This window comes from Pleurodeles waltl, chromosome 5, assembly GCF_031143425.1.
Source record: "Pleurodeles waltl isolate 20211129_DDA chromosome 5, aPleWal1.hap1.20221129, whole genome shotgun sequence".
NCBI lineage: Eukaryota > Metazoa > Chordata > Amphibia > Caudata > Salamandridae > Pleurodeles > Pleurodeles waltl.
The window spans coordinates 1,426,784,362-1,426,811,556 of NC_090444.1; the positions used below are offsets into that span (position 1 = coordinate 1,426,784,362).

At 47.5% G+C, this 27,195-nt stretch overlaps 1 protein-coding gene across 6 annotated transcripts in view; it reads right to left on the minus strand.

Annotated features, from left to right (window-relative positions):
- Window positions 1–27,195, minus strand: part of FAM135A (family with sequence similarity 135 member A) — an 863,965-nt gene that overhangs the window by 53,742 nt on the left and 783,028 nt on the right. For 3 of the 6 annotated variants that reach the window (XM_069235714.1, XM_069235715.1, XM_069235718.1), the window contains one exon: window positions 24,428–24,541. The exons of the other annotated variants lie outside the window; for them this stretch is intronic. In XM_069235714.1, coding sequence (XP_069091815.1) covers window positions 24,428–24,541 — 114 coding nt within the window. Of the gene's footprint in view, window positions 1–24,427; window positions 24,542–27,195 lie in introns of those variants that run through there. 6 annotated transcript variants of the gene reach the window in all.

The following is a 27,195-nucleotide window of genomic DNA, read 5'->3' on the forward strand; positions in this document are numbered from 1 at the left end:
ACAATGCTGGCTGTGCCGTAGCGCTTTTTAAAAATGTTAATGTAATAGAAAAGGGGTATGGCCTCTAAAAGAGTGAGGCTAGGCCAATCAAACTACACAAAAGAAACAAGAGCCAACACTTTAGTTAACTTGGAAAAATTATTATTTACAATGAGAAGGCAAAACCAATAACCTCCCCTAGCATTAATACATAATACTTATCCAGAACAATTTTAATGGAAAAACATTTATCGCACACAGAAGAACAAATAGGGAAGTAAACAATTACCTCATATAAAAAAAATATGGCACTGCACAAACATTACTTACATCAAAAACATTTGCCAATAATAAAAATTCAAGAACAAACAATGAAACAAAAAAAAAATCTAACTGAAATTAAGGTTATGCACCAATTTGAAAAAGAGTGAACTTGGAGCCTAACTCATTCTCAAAATTTTAAGGCTCCTCCTTAAAGAGCAAAATAGCGCAGAGGCAGTAATTGAAAGTCTTTGTGGTAGCTCAAACATGAATGATGTGCATTACAAGACAATACATTGAATTCTCCCTGAAGGCCTAATCTTCTTTAATAGCGCTCACCACTGCTCTCTATTGTTGACGCATTTTGAACCCATTGGATTCAAAGGTTTTCTACAGGACACAGAATACCGAAACTGGTGACAAAAAAACAAAAATCACATATACTACTAAAAGAAAATCAGTGAGGGTAATTAAAGAAGATTAGGCCTTCAGGGAGAATTCAAAGTATTGTCTTGTAACGCACATCATTCCTGTTTGAGCTACCACAAAGACCTATTCTGCTTTTTAAGGAGGAGCTTTAAAATCTTGCGAATGTGTTATGTTCCAAGTTCCCTCTTTTTCAAATTGGTGCAGAACCTGAATTTCAGTTTGATTTTTTGTGTCATCGTTTGTTCTTGAACTTGTATTATTGTCAAATGTTTTTGATGTAAATAATGTTTGTGCAGTGCCAGAATTTTGTTTTTATGTGAAGTAATTGTTCACTTCTGTATTTGTTCTTCTGTGTGCGATAAATGTTTTTCAATTAAAATTGTTCGGTATAAATGTTATGTAGAAATGCTAGGGAGAGGTAATTGATTTTGCCTTCTCATTGTAAATAATATTTTTTTCCACTTTAGCTAAGTGTTGGCTTTTGTTTCTTTGGTATTTTCCTAATTTTAAGCCATATTGGACAGCCTCTGTGCGACATGTAAAAAAACAGATAAAGCAATAGATTTTGTATAGGCGAAATCTATTGTCTTTGCCAATACTTGGTTAAGTGGGTTTCATCCACAGGTTTAACCCCAGACTGAGACGTAATGATAAACCAATTCATAAAAATGGCAAAAGATTAGCTGAAGGTGCAGCACACAATGCAGTGGTATGCAGGGGAGCCTAATTGGGAGACGTGTCAGAGGTGACTGAGTTGCCCATTTGTCTGATGCGTGGTCGACACCAGACTGCAGTGGTGGGGCAGGTAACAGCGGTCTGGGACAGGGCAGTAGCCAGGGTGCTCAAATGTCCGCCGTTCAGTAGGTCTCTCCCGCTGGACTAGCTGAGACCGTACCAAAAAATTAAGAAGCACATGACACTAAATGAATGGACAACGGGGTTTACTTCCTACTGGGAGACCTATACCCAGCGGAGACATTCATCACCACGGAAGGGAGCCAGGAAAGGTTTTGGAGTCACAACAGGGTAGTTCCTGCAATTGGCAAAGATAGTGCGCACCGTGAGGGAGATATGGATAGACTTCTCAAATGTGCCACCAGTGACTCAAACACTGGAGACACTGCTAGAGGGAGGACATGGGCGACGACTAGTCACCCAAATGTACAGGCCCTAATGGAGGACTGCCGAGGCCGCTGCTTAGAGCACAACAGGCATGGGACACAGACTTGCAGAATTCCCTGACTGATGTGAAATGGGCATCAGCCTGTGCACAGGTTTAGGAAATCGCTAGTAATGCCTGATTCAAACGTATTCACTTCCACTAAATACATATGGCGTACATGACAGCAGACAAGCTACACAAAATCTATGGTAATCGGACGTCAGAGTACCCTAGATGCTGTGAAACATGTGCCACATTCATCCATATGACTTGGATGTGCAGGGCACTGACAAGCTACTGGGAAGAAGTAACTAAGCACATTTTACGAGTGACTGGTATACGTTTCCAGAGGACGGTAAGGAACTACTTGCTTCGTCTAATCCCCAGATCCAAAAAACAGGCAATGCTATACAAATTTGCACAGCTGGATCTCCTGCTGGTGAAATGATGAGCAGCAATAAGGTGGGTGACTAATAGGGAACCTACAACCGTCAAGTAGCGACAGGACAAGCTCGAGTGAGCACTGGAAGAAAATAGAAACAGATGTTAAGTTTGATGAAGAACTCAGAGACTGTGCGGACATGTTCCATTGCATGGCTGATGAGATGGATGTGACGGGGTGAACTGGTCTCTGACTCCGAGGACTAGGGTGATGAGTACTGTAGGGTGCTGGTCAACACAAAAGCGTGCAGAGAAAGAGAGAGAGGGAGGAGAATTGTTGCTGCTGTTGAGTGGGAGTCATGATGCGGTTGGGCTTACTTACCAAAGTCTCTCGATGTGCTGGTGGGGTGGGCAGGAAGGGGGTTGTGGTAGTTCTTTTCTGGTTTTGTTGTTGCAAATAAAGGAGTGACACGGATTGCTTTAAGGTGGGGTGGAAAGCTGAGGGGGTGATGGTGAAGTGTACTGCTGACTGCCTCTCACAGTGGTACCATGCAACCTATGCTATCAACGCTGATAGTGTCAGTGCTTGCTGGCGATTTACGCCTGTATGCATAATAGAGTTCAAAAGGCAAAAAAATAAAATAAATACAATTTAAAAAAAAACAAAAAAAACAACTCTCCAATGGCTACCATGAATGCCGCAAAGCGGTTGAAATCCAGTATGATGGGATTTCAGCTGACGAATTTGAAAAGGAAAAAAATATATATATAATGCAAAGTAGACAGCATGCCTTGTATTAGGCAGAGCTACTGTCTTGATAATTGGGTAAGTTGGGACAGCTTGGAAAGGAAGTGTCTGAAGAAGAGTTTTTGTGTCTCTCAGAACTCAACGATTCAAGCCTTGCAACTTGAAATGGGCTTCACCTCCTGGGACTCAATAGCCAAAGTGCACCCTGAGATTTTTATTTTCTAACATAAAACGTTAGGACAACCTTGAATTTCAGCTCAAATTGGGGACACTCAGGCCTTACAAAACCAACTCTCATGTCCAATCGCTAAATTTGGTTCTAATTCCTGGCTTAATTTTTATATTATTACAGCTGTCAAGCAGGAAAAAAACTCTTTGGAGTGAAAACAACTAGAGTGGTCAGCCTATGGACAGATATGAGTTTTTGCTGTCCCAAAAAAACTGCACTCAATTGAAAATTCTGGAGATGAAGGGATATTTTGTATCTAGAGAAGAGAACTAGAAACCAAATGTTACAGATTCTCATGGGACGTAATTCCATCTTGAGAATTCCCCACCTTTGGAAGAGAATGTGCCATAATACAGGTTACTGCTCATACGCCTTTGGAGTGAAGCACAGTATAACACACTTGTTCCTCGAGTGCCTATATTTTAAAGAGACAAGAAAACAAATTCTTCAACCCATTTTTATCCTTTAAAAGGTATGGAGTCTTATCAAGAATGGAAGCACTGAGCACTTTAATTGTAATGAAGAGTTTGAACAGTGCAGTAGCAAGCGTTATCAATTCTATACAGAAAAAGTCAATTGTATAAGCATATGACACACTAAGGAGCTTGTAAAAAGTGAAAAATATTTGCTTTTGTAATGACAAGTATGAAGCATTGTGCGCTTTTCTACTTGCAATAATCTGAACTGTGTGTATAGCCAAAAGACGTATTACCATACGTCAAGTAGTGTAAATATTGTATTTATCTCGACTATTTTAAACTGAGTTTTATATATAAGGGCTTTATTTTCCTTATATGTGAATGTGTAATAGTCAACATTTCTATAAGATTGCCGACTGACCAGCAATGAAACACTGTGCACTCTTCTATTTGTAATGATCAGTAGTGATGTGATGTCTATAGCCATAAGATTCATTACCAGATGTCAAGCTGAGAAAGGATAATATATTTATCTTGGCTATTTTAAAATTAATTTTATACTTGAATATTTATCTGTCTTACATATGAATATTTAATAATTCTATTAGATGAATTCTTGGGAATGAATAGATTACTAGAACAGAATAAATCCATACATAAAAAAGAGTGAAGTAAAAAAATAAAGGAAAAGGTCATAATAAATATAAGCAAATGAGTAAAGAAACGTATGAAAGGATATCCACGTTGTTGCTTTGCAAATGTCTACTAATAGAACAACTTACTTCTTGTAGCATGAGCCTTTGAATTACCAGGTAAACATGTAATTGCTAATTGTTAACAGCAAACTAAATGGAACAATCTACGTGGATCATAGGAAATTAAAGCTTCACTAATTCTTAGAATAGAAGGAATGGGGGTTGTGCATGGCTTTTGCACCAAACAAGGCAGATGCATCTCCGTGAGGCTCACGACCACTGCCTGCAAATTCTGCAACCTCGCAGTTGCTGATGCAGACTGAACTATAAAAGGCTGTATTGGGGTACTGTAATGTTATTTGAGTATTGACCACTGATGTCGTGTCACACCGCTTTGCACCTAGCTTGGTTGCCTATCGTCACTTTAGTGGTCACTGGTTATAGACTCCATTTTGTATTCAGCCTAGACTCCATTTTGTGTTCAGCTTAGCTTCACCACCACGATAAAGTATTTTTCCGTGCTAGCATGTTATCCAATGTGTTTTTCTACTTCTACTGGTTTTTCTTCTCACCGAAGAGCCTTGCTTAGAATGCACACCATTGGGGACAATGCAGGGACCTTCTGGCAGATTGAAGGCCACTGTGAAGAGGGTGGGGGTGAAATGAAGAACAAGTTACTTACCTTCAGTAACGTTATCTAGAACATTACCCAGGTGTTGTGGGTTCATTTTAGCGCCTTGCTTGGGCACACTTATTTTAGCTTAGGCCTGTGACCAGTGCTCTTTTACCCAGTTATTTCATTAATTTGTGTTATTTAATTTTAGCATGGCTTGCTTTTAGCACTAATTATTTTATTTTTTTTAATCAGCTGGTATTCTGCAAAAGTATTATTAATTCCTTTATACGATATTTCACTCTGTGCCACTGCTCAATGCTGTACCTGGCAGTTTATCTAGTATTGCGGCCACAACAGTGCAGAGCCAACCTTTAACACTTTAATGCGTTACCACATCAGGCCTGTTCTCAGAACACAACACGTTTTCTTATAAAAACATCACCTAGACCAAAGAAGGTTAGAGAGGGCATTCCAGCCAGAGGAATCCTCCTATGCTGTGTGCCACTACATTGCCACTTTGCTGACCTCAGCCCTGTCTCTACAGCCAACTGTGGAGACGACAGGCAGATCCCTGTTTTCATGCATGGGGCGGAAGTTCTTTCCAGGGACTGGCATGGGCAGGAAGGGTTATCACTGCTATGCTCTCACGTAGACCCTAAAAGTGTAGGTAAGAATTTGTAGGCATATGTTTATTCCAATATGTTGGGACTGTTTATCTGTTTCTCACTCACTGTAACAATCCTTCCTGTGTTATGTTTCATCTTCCTAATAACCGCAGCTCATATTTTTTATCATAGAATGCAGTCTTTTCTATAAATGCATTGAATACTATCCCGCATCTCTTTGTCTGCCTTTGCTTGTCTGAGGCTTGTGTAAATGAGAGAAAGGGGCAGGATCTGCCAACCATGTCATGTTTTCTAGGCTGCCACAAATCACCTTTACTTTCTAGGCTTAGGTGAAGTGCTGCTAGCTAGCCAAGGTGGTTAGGCCGACGGTTTCCAACCAGTGAGTGAACAACTCAGTCACCCCCACATGGTGGTGCTGCTGCCCGAAAACCCACAGTCTTACTGTCCATGGTAAGAGTCCCATGACACAGGCATCAGTCTTGATCCGGAAAATCTTGAGCAGTACCTCTGTGTGCTAGTAGCTAGCAATGATCTGATCTGCGCTGGCATCATCCGTGTCAGAAGTGATGTCGCAATACACATATAAGCACCACCCTGGTGCACTGACATCTCTTTTTTTCATGACTATTTCTGTGCACAAAACGACAGCTACATAAAAAATAATGTTTGACCAGTGTGCAGTGTCTAATGGGAACCTTAGAGTGAAGAGTCCAGTTCGCAGAACGGGGTTGATGTGAGTGTCAGTGAGGAATCTGTGGTTAGAGTCTCTACCAGAAAAAGCGTTACCAAAGGGAAGAAGCTTTTTCTCCTGATAGCAACTTCTAACCACTGATTCCTCAGAACAGATACCCAAGAAATACATCCCTGGAGGTGGATCTGCAAACTGGGTCAAACCAACAAGTCCTAGAGGACTGAACAGGTGAAATGCCCTTCTCAATGAACCGAACTATCCAAACAGTAGTGCCTTGTGAACATTTAGAAGGACGGCTATGTGGCCGCTTGGCAGACGTCCAGGAGAGGTACCCTGCGTACTATCACAGAGCAGTGACCTTCCTGGCGAAATGGGTGTTCAGCCCTTCAGGTGGCTGCTTTTTAGCTAATGCATAGCAGATCTTGATACAGATTACAAGCCATTGAGAGATGGTCCGCTTCTGCGCCGCCTTGCCCTTTATTGCTCCAGTGAACCCAATAAAAAGGTGATTGCTCAACCGATGATCTTTGCTGCGCTCAGTGTAGAAAGAGAGAACTCTCTGTGGATCCAGGCAGTGAAGTTTCTCCTCCTCCTTAGAAGGATGAGGCGGAGAGAAAACAACAGCAGCGTGATGTTCTGGCGGACACGAAAGGGAGTTCAGGCAGAAAAGAGACATGTCTGAAGAACCACTTTATCTGATTAAAAGCAGGTATATGGAGGGTGAAGTGAAAGAGCTAGAAGCTTGTTGGCACTCAAAGGCCACCAAAAATGCAGCCTTGAAAGTGAGCAGGTGGACTGGGCAACTATGCAGGGGGTTGAATGGTGAGCACATGAGAAACTTTATGAAAAACGTAATATCTCATTGTGGTAGAATGCAAGGGGTAGAAGGAAACAAGTGCTGTAAACCCTTCAGAAAAAAGAGTCACAAAATGTGACAAACGGTGAGGGCTGATCTTGCAATGAAAAAAACCCAATATGGCAACAAGTATCCTTTAACAATGCCCAGGGCAAGGCCTAGCCAGGTTAAAGACAACATAAACAATAAAAACTCCAACAAGGGCGTTCAAAGCGGGTCAGCCTGGCGAGAGGATCACCAAACCTCATATTTGTACCAATGGCAAAGATATGCAGTCTTTTCAAAGGATGCCTGGGTGCCAAGCTGATGTCACAGATATCAGGAGGCAGATCAAAGGCCTTTAACCGTTGCTGCTCAATCTCGAAACATGAAGGTGGAGCGCGCGTAGGTTTGGGTGAGGAACCCTGTCCTGCGACAAAAAAGTCGTCTTGGAGGGGCAGCTTGATCAGAGGACAGATGCTCATGTTCAGCAGTTCAGTATGCCAACCTTTCCTTGCCCAGTCCGGAGCCACTAGGATGACTTTAGCTCAGTCAGTCTTGATCTTCTTGAGAAGTCAGGGCAGCAGCATCGGCGGGAAGGGACACAGGAGTCCTGTGTTCCAGTCTAAATGGAATGTGTCTCAGAGTGACAACCTCTTTAGAAACTCCAACATGCAGAAGTGCTGACATTGCACAATCTGGGCAGTGGCAAAAAGATCGAGCCAAAGTTCTCCCAATTGTTGGAAGAACTCTTTCGCCACCTCCAGATGTAGATGCCATCCGTGACCCACAAGGCATCGACGGCTGAACTCATCCACTCTTGCATTCAGAGATCTTGTCAGGTGCTGCATGGCCAGGAAGATGTCTTGTCACTCCAACCAGGTTCAGAGGTACAGAGTCCACGACCCCACCCCGCTTGTTGCAATACCACATGGCGGTGGTGTTGTCCGTGAACATCTGAACCAGATTTCCTTTGATGGATGGGCTTTCAATAATAAGCAAATCACCCTCAACTCCAGAAGGTTGATGTCAAACTCGGACTCTGCCAGAGATCAAGGTTCTCCGATCTCCAGCTCTCCCAGGTGATGCATCGCCACCACTGTCAACTCCAGGAGGAAAAGGGTGAGGAGTCTGCATCGATTGCAGTTTCCATCAAAATTTTGACCACATTCCCCTGGGACTGTGCCCATTGAGACTTAAGGTCCCACTGCAGAACCTGCATGTGCCAGCAGGTGTGCTTCACCAGCAGAATGCAAGAGGCCATCAGGATCAGTAGCCTCGAGTCAGTCTCACCAAAATCCAGGGCAGATGCTGAAACATTGGGATTATAGACAAATGTCCTGGACTAGCCACTCAGGAGCGGCACAGGTAACTGCGTTGAATCTAGAATAGTTTCAATGAGAGGGAGCATCTGAGACAGAATCAGGTGTGACTTCAGCATGATAATAGTCAAACCCCAGGGAATACAGGTAGTTCGCTGTGGTATTGAGGTGGGCGATGACTGAGTGGGGGGGAGCCTGCCTCCAGCAGTCAGTCATCGAAGTAGGGGAAGACTGGACCGTGGGCCTCTGAAGATGAGCTGGAACCACTGCTACTGCTTTTGTGAACACCTGAAGACACTGGTAATGCCAAAGAGGAACCCATTGAGCTAGAAATGCTGGTGGGCCGCCATGAACAGTAGGTAATGCCTGTGGGCTTGCAAGATGGGGGATGTGAGAATAAGAATCCTGCAAATCCAATACAACCATCCAGTTGCCAGGGACCAGGGCAGACAAGACCTGAGCCAAGGTGAGCATCTTGAATTTCTCTTTCTGTAATAAGGAAGTGAGAGGAAGCAGATCTGGTAAAGGACAAAGTTCTATACCCTTTTATGTCACCAAAAAATAGCAGAAATAGCAAACATGTCCTACCTCTAGTGCTGGCACCCTCTCAAAAGCTCCTTTGGCCAACTAAGTCTACACTTCCAGACCAAGCAAGTAGAGATGGTACTCTGTCAGCTGTTCTGGGGATGGTGGAGCAGTTTCCACAAATAGAAGAGTGTAACCCCTCTGCACAATTCAGAGCACCGACTTGACAAAGGTTAAGTTGCTCCACTGGAGCATGTGGTGCCATATCCTGCCTCCAACAGGATGACTGTCCTGTGTGGATGGTTTGCTGGAAAGTGGCTTGGAGGATGGGGCAGCCAAAGGAGCGGGGAGCTGGACGAAGGCCTCAGCATGGCTCCTGCTTCCTTTTTCAGATCCACAACCCCGTTCACAAAAGAGCTGGGTAGGCTGCTGGACTGGGGTGTAAGGCTAATAATGCAGCCAGGGAAGGGACGAAAGAACTGTTTCTGTGATTGGGAAGCCAGAGTGGCCCAGGGACCTGGTGGTGTCTTGAGTTTCTAGAAAGCGCTCAAGCACCAAATCAGCTTAGTAGCCAAACAAGCAGGAGTTATCGAAAGGAATGTTAACCACGGATGATTGCACTTTTCTGAAAAAATCAGTTGACCACAACCAGGCATGCAATGGAGTGCCACCATGGAGGCCATGGCCCTTACTAGAATGTCTGCGGTGTCCAGCCCACACTTGATGGCAAACTTCTCTGCATCCCAGCCAGCCACTAAGGCTTGTTTCAGGATGGCAATATCACAAAATAAAATAAAATGATGGACGGAGTGTTAAAACTTTTCAAACACTCGTCCTGAGTCACAGATCTAGGTTTAATCCATTGTTATTTTGCTTGTCATGTCACCCCAGTTTGGCCCCATCTATATGCAAATCAATCTTGATTCTGCTCCCAATGGGAGCAGTCCAGCCCGATCTGCCAAGCCAAGACTTCCCTGGACAGGATTAAAGCATCCTGGGACCGTTTTCAGGGTATCACCCTTCATCAGCCAGGCTAGCTTGAATCCAGTGGCGCAGCAAGCAAGGGACCCACGTCTGTGCATAACCTTGCCACTTAAGGCTTTCAGGATGGCACAGTCTTCTTGAGGAAGCATGGGGAGCAGCTGCACAAATGAGTCCTATAATGTGTGGGAGTATCCGCCCAAGAGATGTGGTGTTTACGGACCACAAAGCCAAGCGGGCGGAAAATAAAATGTGATTTCCGAAGGTATCCAGCACCTTGGATTCCCTATCCGGTGAAGTGAAATGGAAAGCATTTGGGTTAACATTTACTGTTGAGACCTGTACCACCAGAAGAGGGATGCTAAGAGAGAAAGGCTGGGCATCCTGGGGTGGGGTGATGGGGAAAGGCAATCATGTTGTGCAAAGGCACACCCCCCTGCAATGTTTGGCCCAGCTTGCCCCTTGGTGAAGTACCTATGCCAAGGCATTGGTCTTGACCTCAGCTGCAGGCAGCTGTAGGCAAGGACCTCTGCTGCCCTGTGCATCACTGTTATGAAGGGCGAGCCTTCCTCCGAAACAGGCCAGTAGAGGAAGCATGTTAGAGTAAGGGGAGGTCCAGCCTGCTGGCATCACCCAGCTCCCCGTGCCAGTTCTCTTTCTGGTCATAGTCAATCAGGCACTTGTATAGCACAGCTTATCGACCACAGGGTCTCAAGGCGCTGCTGCCGGCGTGTTGTTTACTCGAAGGGCCAGGTCTTGAGGTCCTTCCTGAACTGCTTCAGTGAGGCAGCCAGTGTTAGATTGTGTGGGAGTGTGTTCTATGTTCGGGCTGCAAGGTAGGAGAAGGATCTGCCTATAGCTGTGCTCTTTCTGATTCTGGAGTTGGCTGCGAGAGTGAGTTGGAAGGATCAGAGCTGCCTGGTGGAGGTGCAGAAGGACAGGCGGTGGTTGAGGTAGGCTGGTCCGATGTTGTGCAGTGCCTTGTAGGTGTGTGTCAGTAGCTTGTAAGTGATGCATTTGTCAATCGGGAACCAGTGCAGGTCTCTGAGGTGGGCGGAAATGTGTCTGTGAGGGGGGATGTCCAGGATGAGTCTGGCTGCTGCATTCTGGATTCTCTGTAGTCTTGTTTGAAGCTTCTTTGTGATGCCCGTATAGAGTGCATTGCCGTAGTTCAGTTTGCTGCGGCCGAAGAAGGCCCAGGGTGTGGAAGCATAATGATGAAAAGGTGTTGACATTGGGTCATGGAGAGTGTGGCGTCGAGGATGATGCCCAGACTGGGTGTTTGGTCGGTGGGGGTGTTTCCTAGGGCGGTTGGCCACCAGGAGTCATCCCAGGTGGAGAGAGAAAAGCCGATTAAGAGGATCTATGTCTTGTCTGAGTTTAGTTTGAGGCAGCTGGTTTCTATCCAGGCGACGACTGCTCTCATTCCGTTGTGGAAATCTCTCTTGGCTGTTGATGGTCGTGGATCAAGGAGAGGATCAGTTGAGTGTCGCTGGTGTAGGAGACGTTGTTTAGGCCGCGCTATCTGGTGATTTTGGCAAGCCGAGCCATATAGATGTTAAAGAGGGTCAGGCTTGGTGAGGATCCCTGTGGTACTCCGTAGCATGTTTCTTTGGGGGCGGAGGTGAACGGCAAGTGATCCCCATAGGGACCATACTCTTCGTCCTCATCACACCCCTCAGTCAGAAAAAGCCAGTCAATGGGGGTCAAGTCCAGTGATGAATATGATCTGGACAACACCTGTGTCGATGTTGAGTGGAGTCAGAGTGGCATCTACTCGGAATTGGAGGTATGTATGGGTTCGTTATTCAGGAAGGCCTGGGGCAACTTGCAGCTCTGTGGGGCCCAAAGGTGTGTCATAGGATGTTAGTGGCCTGAAGAAGGCGTGCATGGCATCATAGAACTCTTTCAACTGGGGGAGGGAGGGCACTGCTCCAGCTCCGGAAAACTCGGGTAGCACGGAATGGGCTTGGACTCTGGCTCCACAGTTAGCATGTGGGAGTGAGGCCTAAAAGCATAGTGTTTGGACAGGGAAGCCAAATAATGCTTTAACAGCTTCTTGTGCTGCTTGGACTTACCATACTTGTAGGGAGAAGTCTTGGAACGCGAAGCTGATACCTACACAGGAAAGGCTCTGGGAACGGGCTGAGATCTACCCTGAACACAGCATAGAGCCCTTTTCTGCTGCGCCTCAAGGAAAAATTGTTTCGGGGTGCATCATCTTGCCCTCGAAGCAGGCCTTTGGTTTGTGGTTGGACCCCAAGCACCAGAGACAGGCCAAGTGGGGATAGGCAGAAACATCTGTCTGTGATTGTTAAACCTAGTAGATTTTGAAGAGGAGGTGTCCTTAGCACACTGGAAGAAATAATTCAAAAATATAAAAAAAAAAAAAGGGTAAAAAAAAAGTTGGAAAAAAATGACTGAGGTAGCTTTCCAGACCTGCACTGCTGGTGTGGAAGGAAAATAACTGATTTCAACGTGCCAGGTTGGCACTTTTATGGGGCACTGAAATATCACTTTCGATGGGGACAAAGTCAATGTGGAGCCAATCAGCCCCACCTACAGGTGCCCAGAAGTACTGCACAACATTTTCCAGATCCAATCTGAAGCCTCAGGAATATTCTAAAGTGAGGAATATGCAGTTAGAAGTCTCCATCAGAAGGAGAAATACCCTTTTGTTTTGCAGTATGAAAATCAAGAGACTCATAATTCAGTACTGATTCACTGTGTCCCAACACTGAAGACCTACCTGGTGGGCCCCGGGCAGAATCGCATTTTGTTCAATAAATGCAAGCGCTGTATTGGGGATTCTTGAACAGTGCATTATCCATTGACTTGTGGCCAATAGTCCTGAATGTCATCTCAGTCAGAATGGTGAGACTCTCCTTATAAAGACAGTGGTGAGCCGGCTGCTTGTTCCTCACTCCTCCTGGCCTGTCTGGAATACTGGTCTGGAAGAAGTTCCTCAGGAAGGCGGGCCAGCCAGTTACATCCAGGATCATTAGTGGCTAAAGGACAAAGTGCTTTAGCCCTGTTTTGCAGTAGCCGTGATTCTTGGGATCAAGTCATGGAAGCCACTTCCTGGCCAGCCCCCATTGACTTGTACCTGCACTAAGCTCTCTGTAGATGCACAAACCTAAGCCCTGTAAGAAACTCTTCCCAGTAGCTGAAGTGGGGTGAGGATTAAAGGTCCTAGCACTGAAGATGTAAGAGAGAAATTTAATGGATCCCAATTAGTAACTATTCCCCCAACCTCCTCTTAAACTTGATGAAATTTTACTTATCTCAGAGAACAGAAACACACTTGAGACTAAGGTTGATGATATGACAGTAGATGTTAATTTACTGAGAGTGTGCGCAAAAAGGAAGCCTTCTTGAATGAACTCCAATAGACAACTATTTACCTACAGAAACAGGTGGCGTGTACACTGAGCAGGACTATTTCCTGGAGGGAATTGCAGAGGATGCAGCAGAATGTGATAGGTGTAGCAATATCCGCATATTTGACCGACCCGAGCAATGAAACACTGCTCAAAACAAAGAGAGATGGCTTTTCTAAACTGAGGTGGCTCCTCAAGGTTTGCCCTTTTTCATGACTGTTGAAAGAGCACATCAAGTCCCTTGGGGGGGCTTTCTCCATGAGCACTAGCTCACTTCCAACAGTGGCAAAATGTTCTGAAGTACAGAGACAAAGACAAAATCCAGGAACACCACCTCCCTGCAATAGTGGCAAAACATCTGAACTACTGAGAGAGAGATAAAATCCTACAGCAGCCAGTAAAACAGGTCAATATGGCATTACAAAGTAAGGATTTCTCCAGACTACATATTACTGGCTACATTGCTGCTCTTCCTTCCTGTGTGAAGCATAGGTTTAAGAAACCAGGCTTTAAGAATGCCCTTATATTTCTGGTCAAGCTCAATATTTTGACAAACCAGCACACCTCTTCACAGTGCCAGAGGAGCCTTGAGACTGGGCAGAACTGTTTCAAATAGCAGATGAATTATGCCCTGAACAAAGCCCTCAAACCCATTCCCACAACGCAGATAAAGAGGTAAACCACTTGGCTTAAAACAAAAAAAAAACGAGCAGCTAGTCCTCCAACACAATTGAAGGAAGACAAAAGAGCAGGCTCTGCCATTGAAACATCTCTTTCCGCCCTTGTGAAATTGCCCTTAACAATGCAAAACTCTCAGAAGTTACTGACTTCGATAATGAATACCTGTTAGACCTGACAGCCATAGGGTGGTCACCCTCAACTTTTTGCCTGCCTCCCTCCACTTTTTGACAATTTGAGGACTATGCGAACTTCACCACTGCTATTCAGTTCTAAAGTGCATATGCTGTCTCCCTTAAAACATGGTAACACTGGGCGTGGCCACGGGCGTCAAGATGGCGGTCGCACTCTAAGAGTGCTATGGACCCCTATGTCATCTGCCTGATACCGGCCCGCTGTTCCTGCATCCCGCCGGCCCTTCTTACCTGAGCCCCACCTGCGTGAGGACCCGCTGTAGCGGTTTGGGGAGAGGTGCCCTCGTTTGGGTCGGTGGCGGAGGTCAGCCGGGTGAGGCCGGTGCCGGCGAAGCGATTGGGGCCGGCCGGAGAGGGCGGGATCCCTGCAGAGCAGCGGTAACTGCTGGGGCGCCACACAGCAGTGAGCGGCGGTGCCCTGCGGTGGTATTCCGTGGCGGCCCAGAGAAAAGACCTCTGCCCCCGGCGTCCACGGCCTGAGGCCCGTACCACGGCCTGGGGGTGTGTGGTGGCGGAGGAGGCCTGCGGTGCGCTGAGTGGGCGGACCCAGGCGGGCCCGGGCATCTGGACGGGCCAAGTCAAACTGTCCATCCTGCCGACTGGAGGCACAGCAGAGACAGTGCAGGTTCCGGCAGCTGGTGGAAGGCACACAGGAGATCGCCGACCCGGGCAGAGGTGGAGCCAGGCCCACAGAGCATCAGCAGAGTGACACAGCAGAGCCGTGGGAGGCTTGGAAGTCAGTGGCTGCCCCTCCTGAGGACACGGGGTCCCCACTGCGACTGGGTCGGCCCAGGAGTGCCTTGTGTGGACTGAACCTGGTGTGCATGGACCCCCCGGGACGGTGTGGCCTAAAACTGTCTGCCCTACCCCTGGAGGAAGACTTGGGGGTTACGAGCAGCCAAGCAGGGAGCGAACACCCCGGATGCGAGAGGCATGGAACGGCTGGTGGAGCGACGGCGAACGAGAAGCCCCGGCTGGGGTGAGAGCGGACTCATGGGGGTAAGCGGTGGTGCTGAAGAGACCCACTGAGGCCACGGCAGCAAGCATTGAGGCCCGAGACGGTGGGCAGACAGCCAGGGGGTGCCCTGAATTCACATCTAGGCACAGATTGGCAGCAGGTATGGGGAAAGATAGGGCCAGCAAGCAGCCACTCACATCGCAGCAACGTATCGACCAGTTCGCCAGGCAGTCTGCATCGCGAACAGTGGACGTACCTGTGTCAGACCACCGCAGAGTAAGGGGTCACCACAATCCTACAAGTCATCCAGTCCTCACAACTGGCGATCGAGACCAAGGTTGGTGAGGTGCGAGAAGATGGGGGCCTGCTGCGACAGGACTTGCAAGCGGCAGTGGGGTGCATCACGGAGGTGGAAGGCCGAGTCTCCAGGCAGAAGACGAACTTGCGGATCTCAAGGCCAAAGTCGCTCAGCTACAGACTCATTCGGGGGAACTCCACCATAGAGCAGAGGATGCAGAAAACCGCTCCAGATGTAACAACCTGCGTTTCGTGGGATTTCCGGAGGGCACAGAGGAAAATGGTGCAATAGATTTTCTGGAGGGCTGTATCAAGTCATGGGTCCCTGCTCAGAATCTCTCCCCTTGGTTTGTGATCGAACGTGCACACAGTGCCCTGATGTCCCGCCCCCGTCTCCCCGGGTGGACCCCGGCGACCAATGATTGCACGTCTCCTTAACTTCAAAGACCAGGATGTAATTCTGAGGGAGGCCAGAACACAACCGGACCTCCGCTGGGACAATAACAGGATCCTTATTTTTCTGGACTACACTCGCGAAGTGCAAGCTAGACGCCGCTCATACAAAGGAGTGAAACTTAGAGCGCTGCAACTGACTTATATGCTCCTCTTGCAGGCACGCCTTAAGGTCCTCATGGACGGGAAGGCCTTCTTTTTTGACTCGCCAGAGAACGCATGGGACTGGCTAACGGAAGAGAATCGAGTGATGCGACGAGGCCCCCCAGACCAGGAGAGGGCCGTCCGGAGTCAGATCCCAGCAGCCCCCCCGGGACCACGGGAAGGGCGCAGGCGTACCCGTTCCCGCCGGAGGGGGCGGAGCGGCCCGGACGGCGCTCCCAAGGCAAAGAGACAACTGAGCCCGGGTCCCTCTGAGGATAATAATACGCCAAGAGACCCTAACCAAGAGGGCCCAAACGGGGCTTCCGAGAAAGAGTGTCTTAGCCAGTCCCCCTGCTCCCTTGAGCCTGGCCCACTGATGCGTGGTAGTGCGGGGAGACCGGGATGGGGACATGTTCTCTGGTGCGGGGCGGCAGGGAGCCAGATTGCAGAACTCCGACTTAAAGGATGGGTCCATCACTCCAAACTTGCAGTTGACTAGTTGTGGGCGCAGTTTAGGGGGACAGATGCTTCTGGGCTAGAAGTATGGGGTGGGGGGGCTGTTGAGGGTTCATGGGGGTACAGTTGACTACAGTTGTTTACTCTGGGGTTTGTGTTGCATTTTCTTGCCCTTGCTAGGTTGGTCGTGGAGGAACACCCAGACAGGCACACTTCACTCAGTATTATCTTCACCCTGCACAAACTAGAGCAGACTAATCAAGTCGTCTCCTGGAATGTAAACGGGCTCCTTGATAAAATTAAACGATCAGCAGTGTTCTCCTTTGTCTGTCGTTTTGCCCCATCCATAATCTTGCTACAGGAGACCCACCTCCTGGGTACCAAGTGCCCCATGCTCATGAGAGGGGGCAATGACAGAGTCTATCATGCAGGATTCACTAGGGGCTCGAGAGGCACAGCTGTTTTGCTGCATCGCTCCCTGCCCATAGTGGTGACGGCCAACCAGTCTGATCCACGGGGTCGGTACGTGGTGGTCACTGGACCTCTTGTGGGGCAACCCATCAATATACTTAGTATGTATGACCCCTCGGGCGCGCAGGGGCGGCTCCTCGCACAGCTTAGAGACGTGGTGGCTGGACTCCCCCCGGGCCTAACTATAATAGGGGGAGATTTTAACTCTGTTCTTTACCCAGAGATAGATACTGCTGGACCCACGTCCTTGGACCGGGCCTCTGGGGCGACTGGGCTGCGTAAATGGGTTGACAGCTTAGGTCTCTGTGATGCGTGGCGGACTTGGCACCCCCACCGACAGCAATACACTCACACATCCGCAGCACACCACACCCACGCCAGAATTGATCTCTTGATCACCCACGCCCTTGATGCTCCTAGAGTTATGGGAGTAGAGATCCTTCCTCAGGGGGTTTCAGATCATGCGCCAATACTCCTTCATTTCAACGATGTAGAAGCGGCCAGATGCCTGATGTGGCGGCTTAATGCCTGGTACTTGCAAGACGCTGACTACACCCAAGCTCTCTGGGAACATATTTCAGATTACTTTGCCTTTAGTCTTGGGTCCGTATCATCCCCAGGTACGATCTGGGTGGCCTGCAAGGCCACTCTCAGGGGACACGCTAAGCATCTCATTCGGGTGGGGGAACGTGCATGTCTTCAGAAAGTGTCGGCACTGGAGGCCAGAGCTGTGCGCTTAGAGTGCCAGCTTAACGATACCATATCTCGATCGATGGCACGGCAATTAACCCTAGTGAGGGAAGAGATTCGGCACACTACCATGGAGGCAGTTAAAAACGTGGTGTGCGTCCGTAGCCCGTGTATACGGGTGGGGGGACAAGAACGGCAAGCTCCTCCATTGGCTCGCCACTGGACCAATGGTGAATAGAATTGTTCTGGAGTTCGTCGATTCCGGCGCCATCTCCCGGACCCCATACGAGATAGCGCAGAACTTCGCCACTTACTACAGGAAGCTCTGTGAGGAGCGGCCCAGGCCCCAGGTTGAGAGAAAGGCCCCCTTCCTGGAGGAGGTGTCCTTTCCAGTGATTTCGAAAAAGGAAAAGCAAGACCTTGACAAGCCTCTGGGCCTGCAGGAGACGCCAGGCCCGACGGTTTCTCAGAGGAGTCTACCAAAAGTTTTGTGATATCCTTACCCCCCCCCCCCCCACCTGCTTACCATGTTCGAGGAGGCCGAAAGAAAGGGGTATCTCCCCCCTGATTTGGATCTGGCCACTATAGTGGTGATCCCGAAGACCAGCCCCCCTCGCAATGCTGTGCGGCTTACCGCCCTATCTCGCTGCTTAATACCAAACTGAAAATACTATCTATCATCCTCGCTACTAGGCTGAAAAAGGTGTTACCCTCATTGATCCATCCGGATCAATGCGGCTTCATGCCGACCAGGAGCACCAGACACTGTATCAGGCGACTACTTGTGGCCCTGGCCAACCAAAACCTGCTGACCTCTCCCCTGGAGCTTCTCCTCCTGGACTTCGAGAAGGCCTTTGATACAGTGGACTGGACCTACCTTCAGCAGGTGCTTTTAAAAGTCGGGCTCGGGCCACGATTTCAAGCACTAGTAAGACTCCTGTACTCCAATCCAACGGCCCGGGTGCAAGTGAACGGGGTGGTGTCTGACCAGTTCGCTATTCATCGGGGCACGTGCCAGGGATGTCCCCTATCCCCGCTCCTGTTCCCTTTGGAGATGGAGCTGCTGGCGAAGCTTATCAGGGAGGGCCCCTTGGTTGAGGGCTGGTCATAGCCTACTGGAGAAGAGGATCGTATCACCCTGTATGCGGACAACGTGCTTTTGTTCTTAGCAAGCCCAGCTAGTAGCGGTCCTAGAGTGATGGGCCTGCTGGAGCTGATCGCAGAGGCTTCCGGCCTGATGCTTAACCCCAGTAAATCGCTCCTGATCCCACTTCACCCGGCCAAGGACTGCTACGACTGGCAGAGTACCATTCCGATTCGACGTAACAGCTTCCGATACCTGAGCGTGCAGATTGCACTGTTGCCTGAACTGGCTTGGTCCCTCAATGTTGAACCCCTGACACGGAGGGTCAAGGAGGATCTCCAGAGATGGCGGTTTCTGCCTCTCAATGTCTTGGGCCGGATAGCGCTTTACAAAATGATGGTCCTCCCCTGATACCTCTACTTGCTCCAGAACTACCCCTACACTATCCCCAGGAAATGGTTCAAAGAAGCGGAGACTGTAGCGTGACAGTTCCTATAGTGCAATTCCCACCCCCGCGTGGCGTTTTGCTTTTGCCAGGGAGACATGAACGAGCGTGGACTGGGGATGTCCAACCTCTATCATTATTACCTTGCGATGCAGCTATTGGCTGTGAGGTGGCTGGCCAGATCTGGCCTATCAGCTGGAACTGGCGACGGTCGGCTTTCCTAGTTTGATTGAGCCGCTATATGGCGACCCATTGCCACGCAAACTCCCAGAGGTGAAGAGGGTGGTGCTGATGGGGTGGAGGGTGGCGTCATCGTCTCACGCAGCAGACCCCGCTGTGGCAAGGAACATGGTTAAGGATGTCTCAGCACTCGAGGGGTTCCATAAATGGGACCTTATTGGCATATCACTGCTTGGAGATGTCTGGGCAGATAGTCATATGCGGTCATTCCAAGTGCTTCAGCAGCAGTTCTCCCTTGCCCCCTCCCCATTCCACAAATATCTGCAGCTTCGGCACGCACTGCATTTACAAGTTCAGCCCGGGATGGTCCTCCCTGAGTTTAGCCCCTTGGAGGCTAGGACGCTGATGGGTCACTTGGGCAAAGGGGGAGTGTTGCGCATATACCGTACATTGACAACACACACAATACGGCCCTTAGATGTGCTCCGTGAGCGATGGAAGCGCTGGGTGGGTCCAGTGGATGACAACGACTGGAGAGACGCTCTGATGGCCCCACAGACATTAACCATGACCTCCCGACTCCGGGTCGTGCAAACTTATTATCTCAATGCGGCCTATCTCTCTCCTGCAAGACTCCATAGAATGGGCATCTGGCCTAAGGCTGACTGTCCGCGCTGCGCAGGCCCGGACGCAGACTTCTTTCATATGGTGTGGACCTGTCCACATATTGGATCCTATCGGCGGGCAGTGACGGGCGAGATCGCTAGGGTTTTGCAGGAGGAGCTGGATGTTGCCCCAGGACGCATCCTCTTGGGGGTCCTTGATGGAGTGGGTTCAAGCAGAGCAGACCTGGCATTCGTCGGAACGGCCTGCTTGGTGTTGTGCAGGCAAAAGGCAGGACATATGCCTGTGTGTATAAGTCCTGGTAGTGGAAACGTCCTAAATTTGTTTTCCACTGCTGTCAAGCTTGCTCCTTTCATAGGCTAACATTAGGGCTACCCTCATATACTGTTTGAGTGGTAGATTATGATCAGAAAGGAGTAGACAGGTCAAATATTAGTATGGCCAGAATGGTAATACAAAATCCTGCTGACAGGTGAGGTTGGATTTTATATTACTATTTTAGAAAGTGAGCATTTCTCTGCACTTAAACCACAGCCTGTCTCCAATCCATGTCTGGGCTGGGCTGATTGACAGCTTCCTTGTGTATTTCACCCAGACAACCACAAACACAGGATGCTCAGTCACACCTGCACACATCCGCATACTGAATGGGTTTTCATGAGCTGGAATGATGGATGGCCTGACACATTTCAGAGGACAGTGGCCTGCCCTCACACAATGGACTGCCAAGCTCCCTACTGGGACCCTGGCAGACAGGGGTGTACTGAAAGGGGACTTTGTGCATTTCAAAACCACTCTTTGAGTCTCCCCCACTTCAAAGGCCCTTTTGGGTATATAAACTGGGTCCCTGACCCTACCAACTCAGACACTTCCTGGGACAGATGCTCTGAACCCTGCAACCTGCCAAGAGGAGCTGCCTGGCTGCCCACAGGACTCATCTGGACTGCTTTGCTGTAAGGGACTGCTGCCTTGCTGCTGCCCTGCTGGCCTCTAGCTCGGCTGAGAAGTGCTCTCCAATGGCCTGGACTGAGCTTGCCTTCTGTTCCTTTAGTCTCAGGGCCAAAAAGACTACTACTCTGCAAGGAAACTCCTTGGGCGGCGAAAATCAGCGCACAGCCTGCCAGAATTGACGCACAGCCTGCCCAGCGGTGAAAGAACCACTGCATTGCCAAATTGGAACGACGCAACCTTGCTCCCCGAGTGGAGATCAACGCAGCACCAGCACTGTGACTGGAACTTCGACGCACAGCCCACCAGATTGACGCATTACCGAGCCAGAACGACGGAGCCCGAATTCCTGCAAGAGGAATAGACGCAGCACCTGCCGTGCAACAGAAACTCTGACACATTCCCCACCGGATTACCACGCATCGTCCGTGGGCGCCAAAAGACCCCGCATCGCAAAGAGGATTCAAGCCTGCGTGCCGGAATTTGATGCAAAGTCCTTGCCACATGGAAAAGAATTGACACATCGTCTGTGTGCACCCGGAAATCCAACGCACACCCCTAGTTTTCCACACATCTCCTCCTCTGTGGTCTCTTTGCATGTAATTTTGAACTAATACTTATACTGTATCTTGGGAATAGGACCAGCTAGAAAAATAACTAAACAACTAGTTTTAATAGCTATTAAAAATCCAATTCAACTGTGCCATTGAATTTTTTATAAATATTAAGGAAACATTAAACTGCTACATTATCTTGGGAATAGGACCAGCTAGAAAAATAACTAAACAACCAATTTTAATAGCTATCAAAAATCCCATTCAATTGTGCCATTGAATTTTTAATAAATATTAAGGAAAAAGTAACTTTTAAGAAGCTACATTTTCCCTGCCTGGAGTTCCTGGAGGCTAATTGGTATTAACTCTCAAGCTTCTCCCAGCATGTACGTTCCCTGAATAAGGTGTGAAATTCCTCCTGGGAGTACACAACTGGCTCACCTATATGTGTAGAGATGACTCCTCTCAGCTCAACTGAATATGCAAAGTTGGGAGCTGTGGGTATTTTGACACCACAGAATCAAATTCTGCCTGACCTGGGATGTTGAGCCACATGTAACAATTTGGCGCACTTGAAAGTGAGACAGCAGGATGATTGGACCATTCTTCTGAATCCCTTGTCTGGTTGTAGAAGGACCCTGCTCCTTTTGTCATACCAGACTTCTGTGGGTGCAGCGTCTGCTTCAGTTTAGTGTGCAAAGACCTTCACCATCTTGGATTTGCTCTGACACATTGAATTTTGGGTCTGGGCAGTAAAGCAAACAGGAACGACTGCAAAAGTGGGTAGGTCAGGTCCTGATACCCTTTCTCCATTGTTAAGTGAGAAAACTAGGAGAGTCTTATGGTGTCCCCTAGGCTAATGAATCCTACAAAGCCGGACCCCTCACCCAACCTTCATCAGAACACTGCTAAACCTGCAAAATGATACCAGGCAGACTGAACCTGCTACTCCTGGCACCTGTGGTCTGTGAGAAAGGCCAGAGTTGGTCTGACCCGTTTCACTTGAAATGCAACAACCGAAAGATCCCAAAGGATCATAAGGTAGATCCCATGGGTGGCTCCAGTAAAATAAAAAAGTTGAAGAGGACATTCCTGAAAAGAATCCCAGCTAACCAGGGGTAACTGGACCTGGACTGGACTTTAGCGTTGCCCTCTGCCGGACACCCTGAGAGTCCTTAAGTCCTCCTGTTAAGGGGCTCTTGGAAATGTTGGTTTGGGTACCAAAAGAAATTCTGGGACTTTTTAAAAACTTTACTTAACTGCTCCAGGGTTTCAAGGGGACCATCACAGCATAGGGGTGAATTTAAGGTTTGGCCTGCGTGGAGAAGAGTTTTGCCGCAGAACACCCTCCGAATGCTCCGCAGAATTTTCAAGTGGATTCCAACAGAAACCAGAAAGACGGTGACCCAGGCCCTCGTCAGCAGCAGACTTGACTACGGCAACGCACTCTACACAGGCATCCCAACCAAAGACATCAAACGCCTCCAACGTATCCAAAATGCCTCCGCCCGACTGATCCTCAACATACCCCGCCGAAGTCACATCTCCCCTCACCTAAAGGAACTCCACTGGCTCCCGGTAGACAAGAGGATCACCTTCAAACTCCTGACCCACGCTCACAAGGCACTTCACAACACCGGACCCTCCTACCTCAACACCAGACTTCACTTCTACACCCCGACACGTCAACTCCGATCCGCCAACCTCGCCCTCGCCATCGTACCCCGAATCCAGCGCAAGACATCCGGCGGCAGATCCTTCTCCTTCCTCGCCGCCAAGACCTGGAACTCTCTCCCCACATCCCTTCGCCAGACCCAGGACCTCCTCGCATTCAGAAGGCTCCTCAAGACCTGGCTCTTCGACCGATAAACCAGCAGCGCTCCCCTCCCCCCCCCCCCTCAGCGCCTCGAAACCCTGACGGGTACATAGCGCGCTTTATAAATACTATGATTGATTGAAAGTCCCTTTTCAGATTGGCTTAGAAACTTTCTCAAACTTTCATTTTGCTCATACATTTTTTTCTCTATTTTTATACATTGGAGTGGGATGTTTATTGTGTTTTCAACTTTTTAACTGTTTTGGTACTGCTAAATGTTTAGCACATTTTTGTTATGTTAATTCTGCTGCTCTTTGCTATAGGATTGAGCTCAGATTTTAATTAGTGAAACCTTGACTGGACCAAGCAAGATAGTGACTTTGTTACTTGCACTGAATACTAATACACCTCAACTAATTAAACCACTTTCTCACACTTCTGTTATGTTTTATTATGGTAGCCCCCTTTTTTTGCACAGGCTCATCACGTCAGCAACCAAAGCAGACTAAAGCCCAGCAGGCTCACAAAGGGTGTAATGATTGGTGATATCGAATGGCAGCACGCATCAATTCAACATTCCATTTACTGGTACCATCCTCACTAGATTTAGGGGGAATTGATGTCAATGGTAGTGGTCAAATTTGTACTCACTGGTTTGGTAGGCATAGTATATGAGCGTAAACCCAAGGGTTATGAATGATTACAACAGTTTCACTGTCTCTAGGAAAGCATTTTGCCTGAATGAGGACTGGTGTTTCTTAATTTATGCCTCACAAATCATTTATGGGTGTTCATCAAAAATAATAATTAGTGCACTGTAATCTTGAAATTAATTCTGTATATGAACTCAAAAAACATTACCTGAGTTGCTCTGTTTCTCAGTTTAACTGAAAACCAAGCAGCTATACTAAGAATCTTTTATCTGCCACAATAAAGCTGAAGACAAGAGAGAGCATCCAGCGCTGGTACTGTTAGAGAAATTGTTATCCACCAGCTCAGACACATACTTTCCCATTACAACTGCATCTGTATCCTAACAGAATTACACCCAGTAAGCATGGACATGGTGAAAAGCTATAGAGTCTTTGGCAAGATGACAACCTTTAAATTTTTTTTTTTTTTTTTTTAAAGAAGTAAATAGTGACTCTGCTCTTACCTGACTGTTTATCCTTTAATGCTGTTTTGCACATCTCAATGCGGGCTGAGTGGTAAGGTACATAACGATCCTGTAGAGACCCAACTAAGACTACATTTTTGAAGAACTGAAGACCTGTATCAAACATATTATATTATGCAAGGTGGTCACTATCAAAAAACACAGTAACAAATCACAAATAACTTAGATCATCCAAAGACATTTAACAACATGCTGTGCATCATTTTCCTTCTTAAACTGGTCTTTTTCTTTACAAAAATGGGATTTTGAACTAAAAATATATTTAAAGGGTGAAGAGCCTGCCTGTGACGCACGATGCCACTCCCACTTTGAGACAGCAAATTTAGTATGTAGATCTGGAATTGCTGTGCTCTGGAGGCTGCTTCCTGGGGCGTGGAATTGGAGAAGGCAGCACTCTACGGGTAGTTATGATCATATCCCTATGTTGTACCGCTGTTGGCCGATACCAGCAGGTAGTGTGTTTTGCCCCTCCACTGCCTGTAATCCATTGTTGTGGCCTTGGAGTGAGTTGCCCTTGCATTCCAGAGACACCTGGGAGAGTTGACTGCAGCACAGGATGGTGGGCACCGTAGGAGAAAGGCCCAAAGTAGTCTTCTCCTGTGGAGCACTAGCCCATTTACTAGTTCACCATTGTTCTTGCATACTTTTCATTAGACCAGCTGAGACTAATAATTGTGTCTAAGTCAACATAGTGTGTTGAGGGTGCTGTCATGCTCAGAGGGTGCTAACTTGGTGGGCAGCAGCCAAGGGAATCTACCCTGACCCCTTTGTTACCCCAGTGACTGCCTAGCTCTCCCCCACCGCCAAATTATACTGAGAACAGCTGCCTGACGCATAACTGAATCAGACTTTGAAAGAAGTATTGTTGGCAGTTTGTGGTTCAAGACCTTTTCTGGTACAGACACAATTGGAAATAGCAATAATGTTATTTGACTGGATCTGAAGAATGTGCTTGTTGGAAAAGGTCTAACAGTAAACAAAAATATGGCCTAGATTATTCACAACAAGACACAGATGGTAAAAAACGAACTGCTACAATTGAAGGCCGACAATCGCATGCCAACATAAAAAATTGAGGATACTGCAGGACGCTCACAAGTCAATAATATCCACAATCTAGGGTGCTTGAATGAGCTTGATTCTTTTGCCCAATTTGCCCAATTTCATGGAGGCTATACAGACACAATGCTGAACATTTGTTGCAGTCACAAGAGACTTTAGAGAAAGATACTAAGAACATATGATGCTTTTTCTCTCCTCAGCTGCAAGGGAAGGTAAGGGGAGATCAATTCACTTGACTTTTTAAGGAACTGTCTTTATGACTGGTGGAAGTTAAGGAGTCCAAGGACTTCTTCCAGATGGACATGTAATTATTCTAAAATGGGAAATGTGATGAAGATGAACAGGGTCAAGATACTTCCCACTGAGGGTGGGTGAATTAGTCAACAAAACCTGCTGAGACCAGTGACCTAACTGGCTTTAGTCTTCAGGCAGGAAAAACTGAGGTCTGGTGGTCTTCTGTGGTTGATGGCAATACTTTATCCTTTGCCTCACCCTCCCCCAAAATGTGTGTGACTGCAGATGGATTTTAAGGTATATTGCCATTGACGTTGCCAGTTCACAGATGGCAATGTAGACATTGGGAGGAGGTGGTGGTGCCAAGAGGCGAATGAAAGCCTTGTGACGTAGTTGGCAGCCATGCACTGGCATGCGTTATTGCTAAAATGATTATAGACATATGGCCAGATTCTTGTGCTATGTAGACGAGTTATTTAGAATTGTCATGCTAGTAGAATGAAGAAACCATACTTCTCCCATTTGGATGGCACATCTTAACATTAGTGGGTGCTTGCTTTATCAATTTATTATGTTTAGAGTGACAGGCACTCAAAGTATGCAGTACTGATGTGCAGAGTGGGGTGGAGGGATGGATGTGTCTCAATTTAGTATATACATGCAAAAGGGAAATGATGTGTGGGCACATCGTCGGGCGCGCACAGTTGTGGGAAAAAAACTCAGTAATAACTTTTAAAAATATGGGAGTATACATGGAATTACTTAATGTGTCTTGGAATGTTAACCGCCTGAAGGACAAGAATAAGAGGGATGTTGTGCTAAACAGAAGGAGAGACCCGATATGGTATATGAGAAACATTTGTAGGGCAATAATTGTTATTTAATAGTGGGAAGGCAGTACACTTCAGTAGCACATGCATGATATACAACTGGTCCGAGAGGGGTGGACTTCCTAGGCAAAAAATAAAAAAATAAACCCCATTTACATCTCAAAGTTGCAATGTGGTTGGGGACAACAACAACCTATTTCATAATTGCTTTTAAATCCAGCTTTAAAAGTTGTGCAAAATATCTTTCATCCATTTATGTTTTGTAAATATGTTTTCCAATATACTATATAAAACAATCCAGTCTCTCTTGCAAGGCACCAAACCTGGGGTAACACTTCTTGGTAACGGAGCGTAGGAGCCAAGACAAAAACAAATTTGCAGGAAAAAAACCCACCAGAAGCAACATCACCAAAAATACTTGAAATTGTACAAATGTTTATTAAGGTAGGATAGTGGGGTGAATCTTCTGCCAAGATTCGGCCTCCTCTTCCTACCACGAGAAAGAGCGATATAGCTCAGTTCCCAGAGCCCTCTCCTGAGACGCCTGAATGTGGAGCAGAGGGAGGTGCATTTATTGAGGTGTGTGGTGCCCTAAATCCTCTATGCAGCATAGGTCTGTGG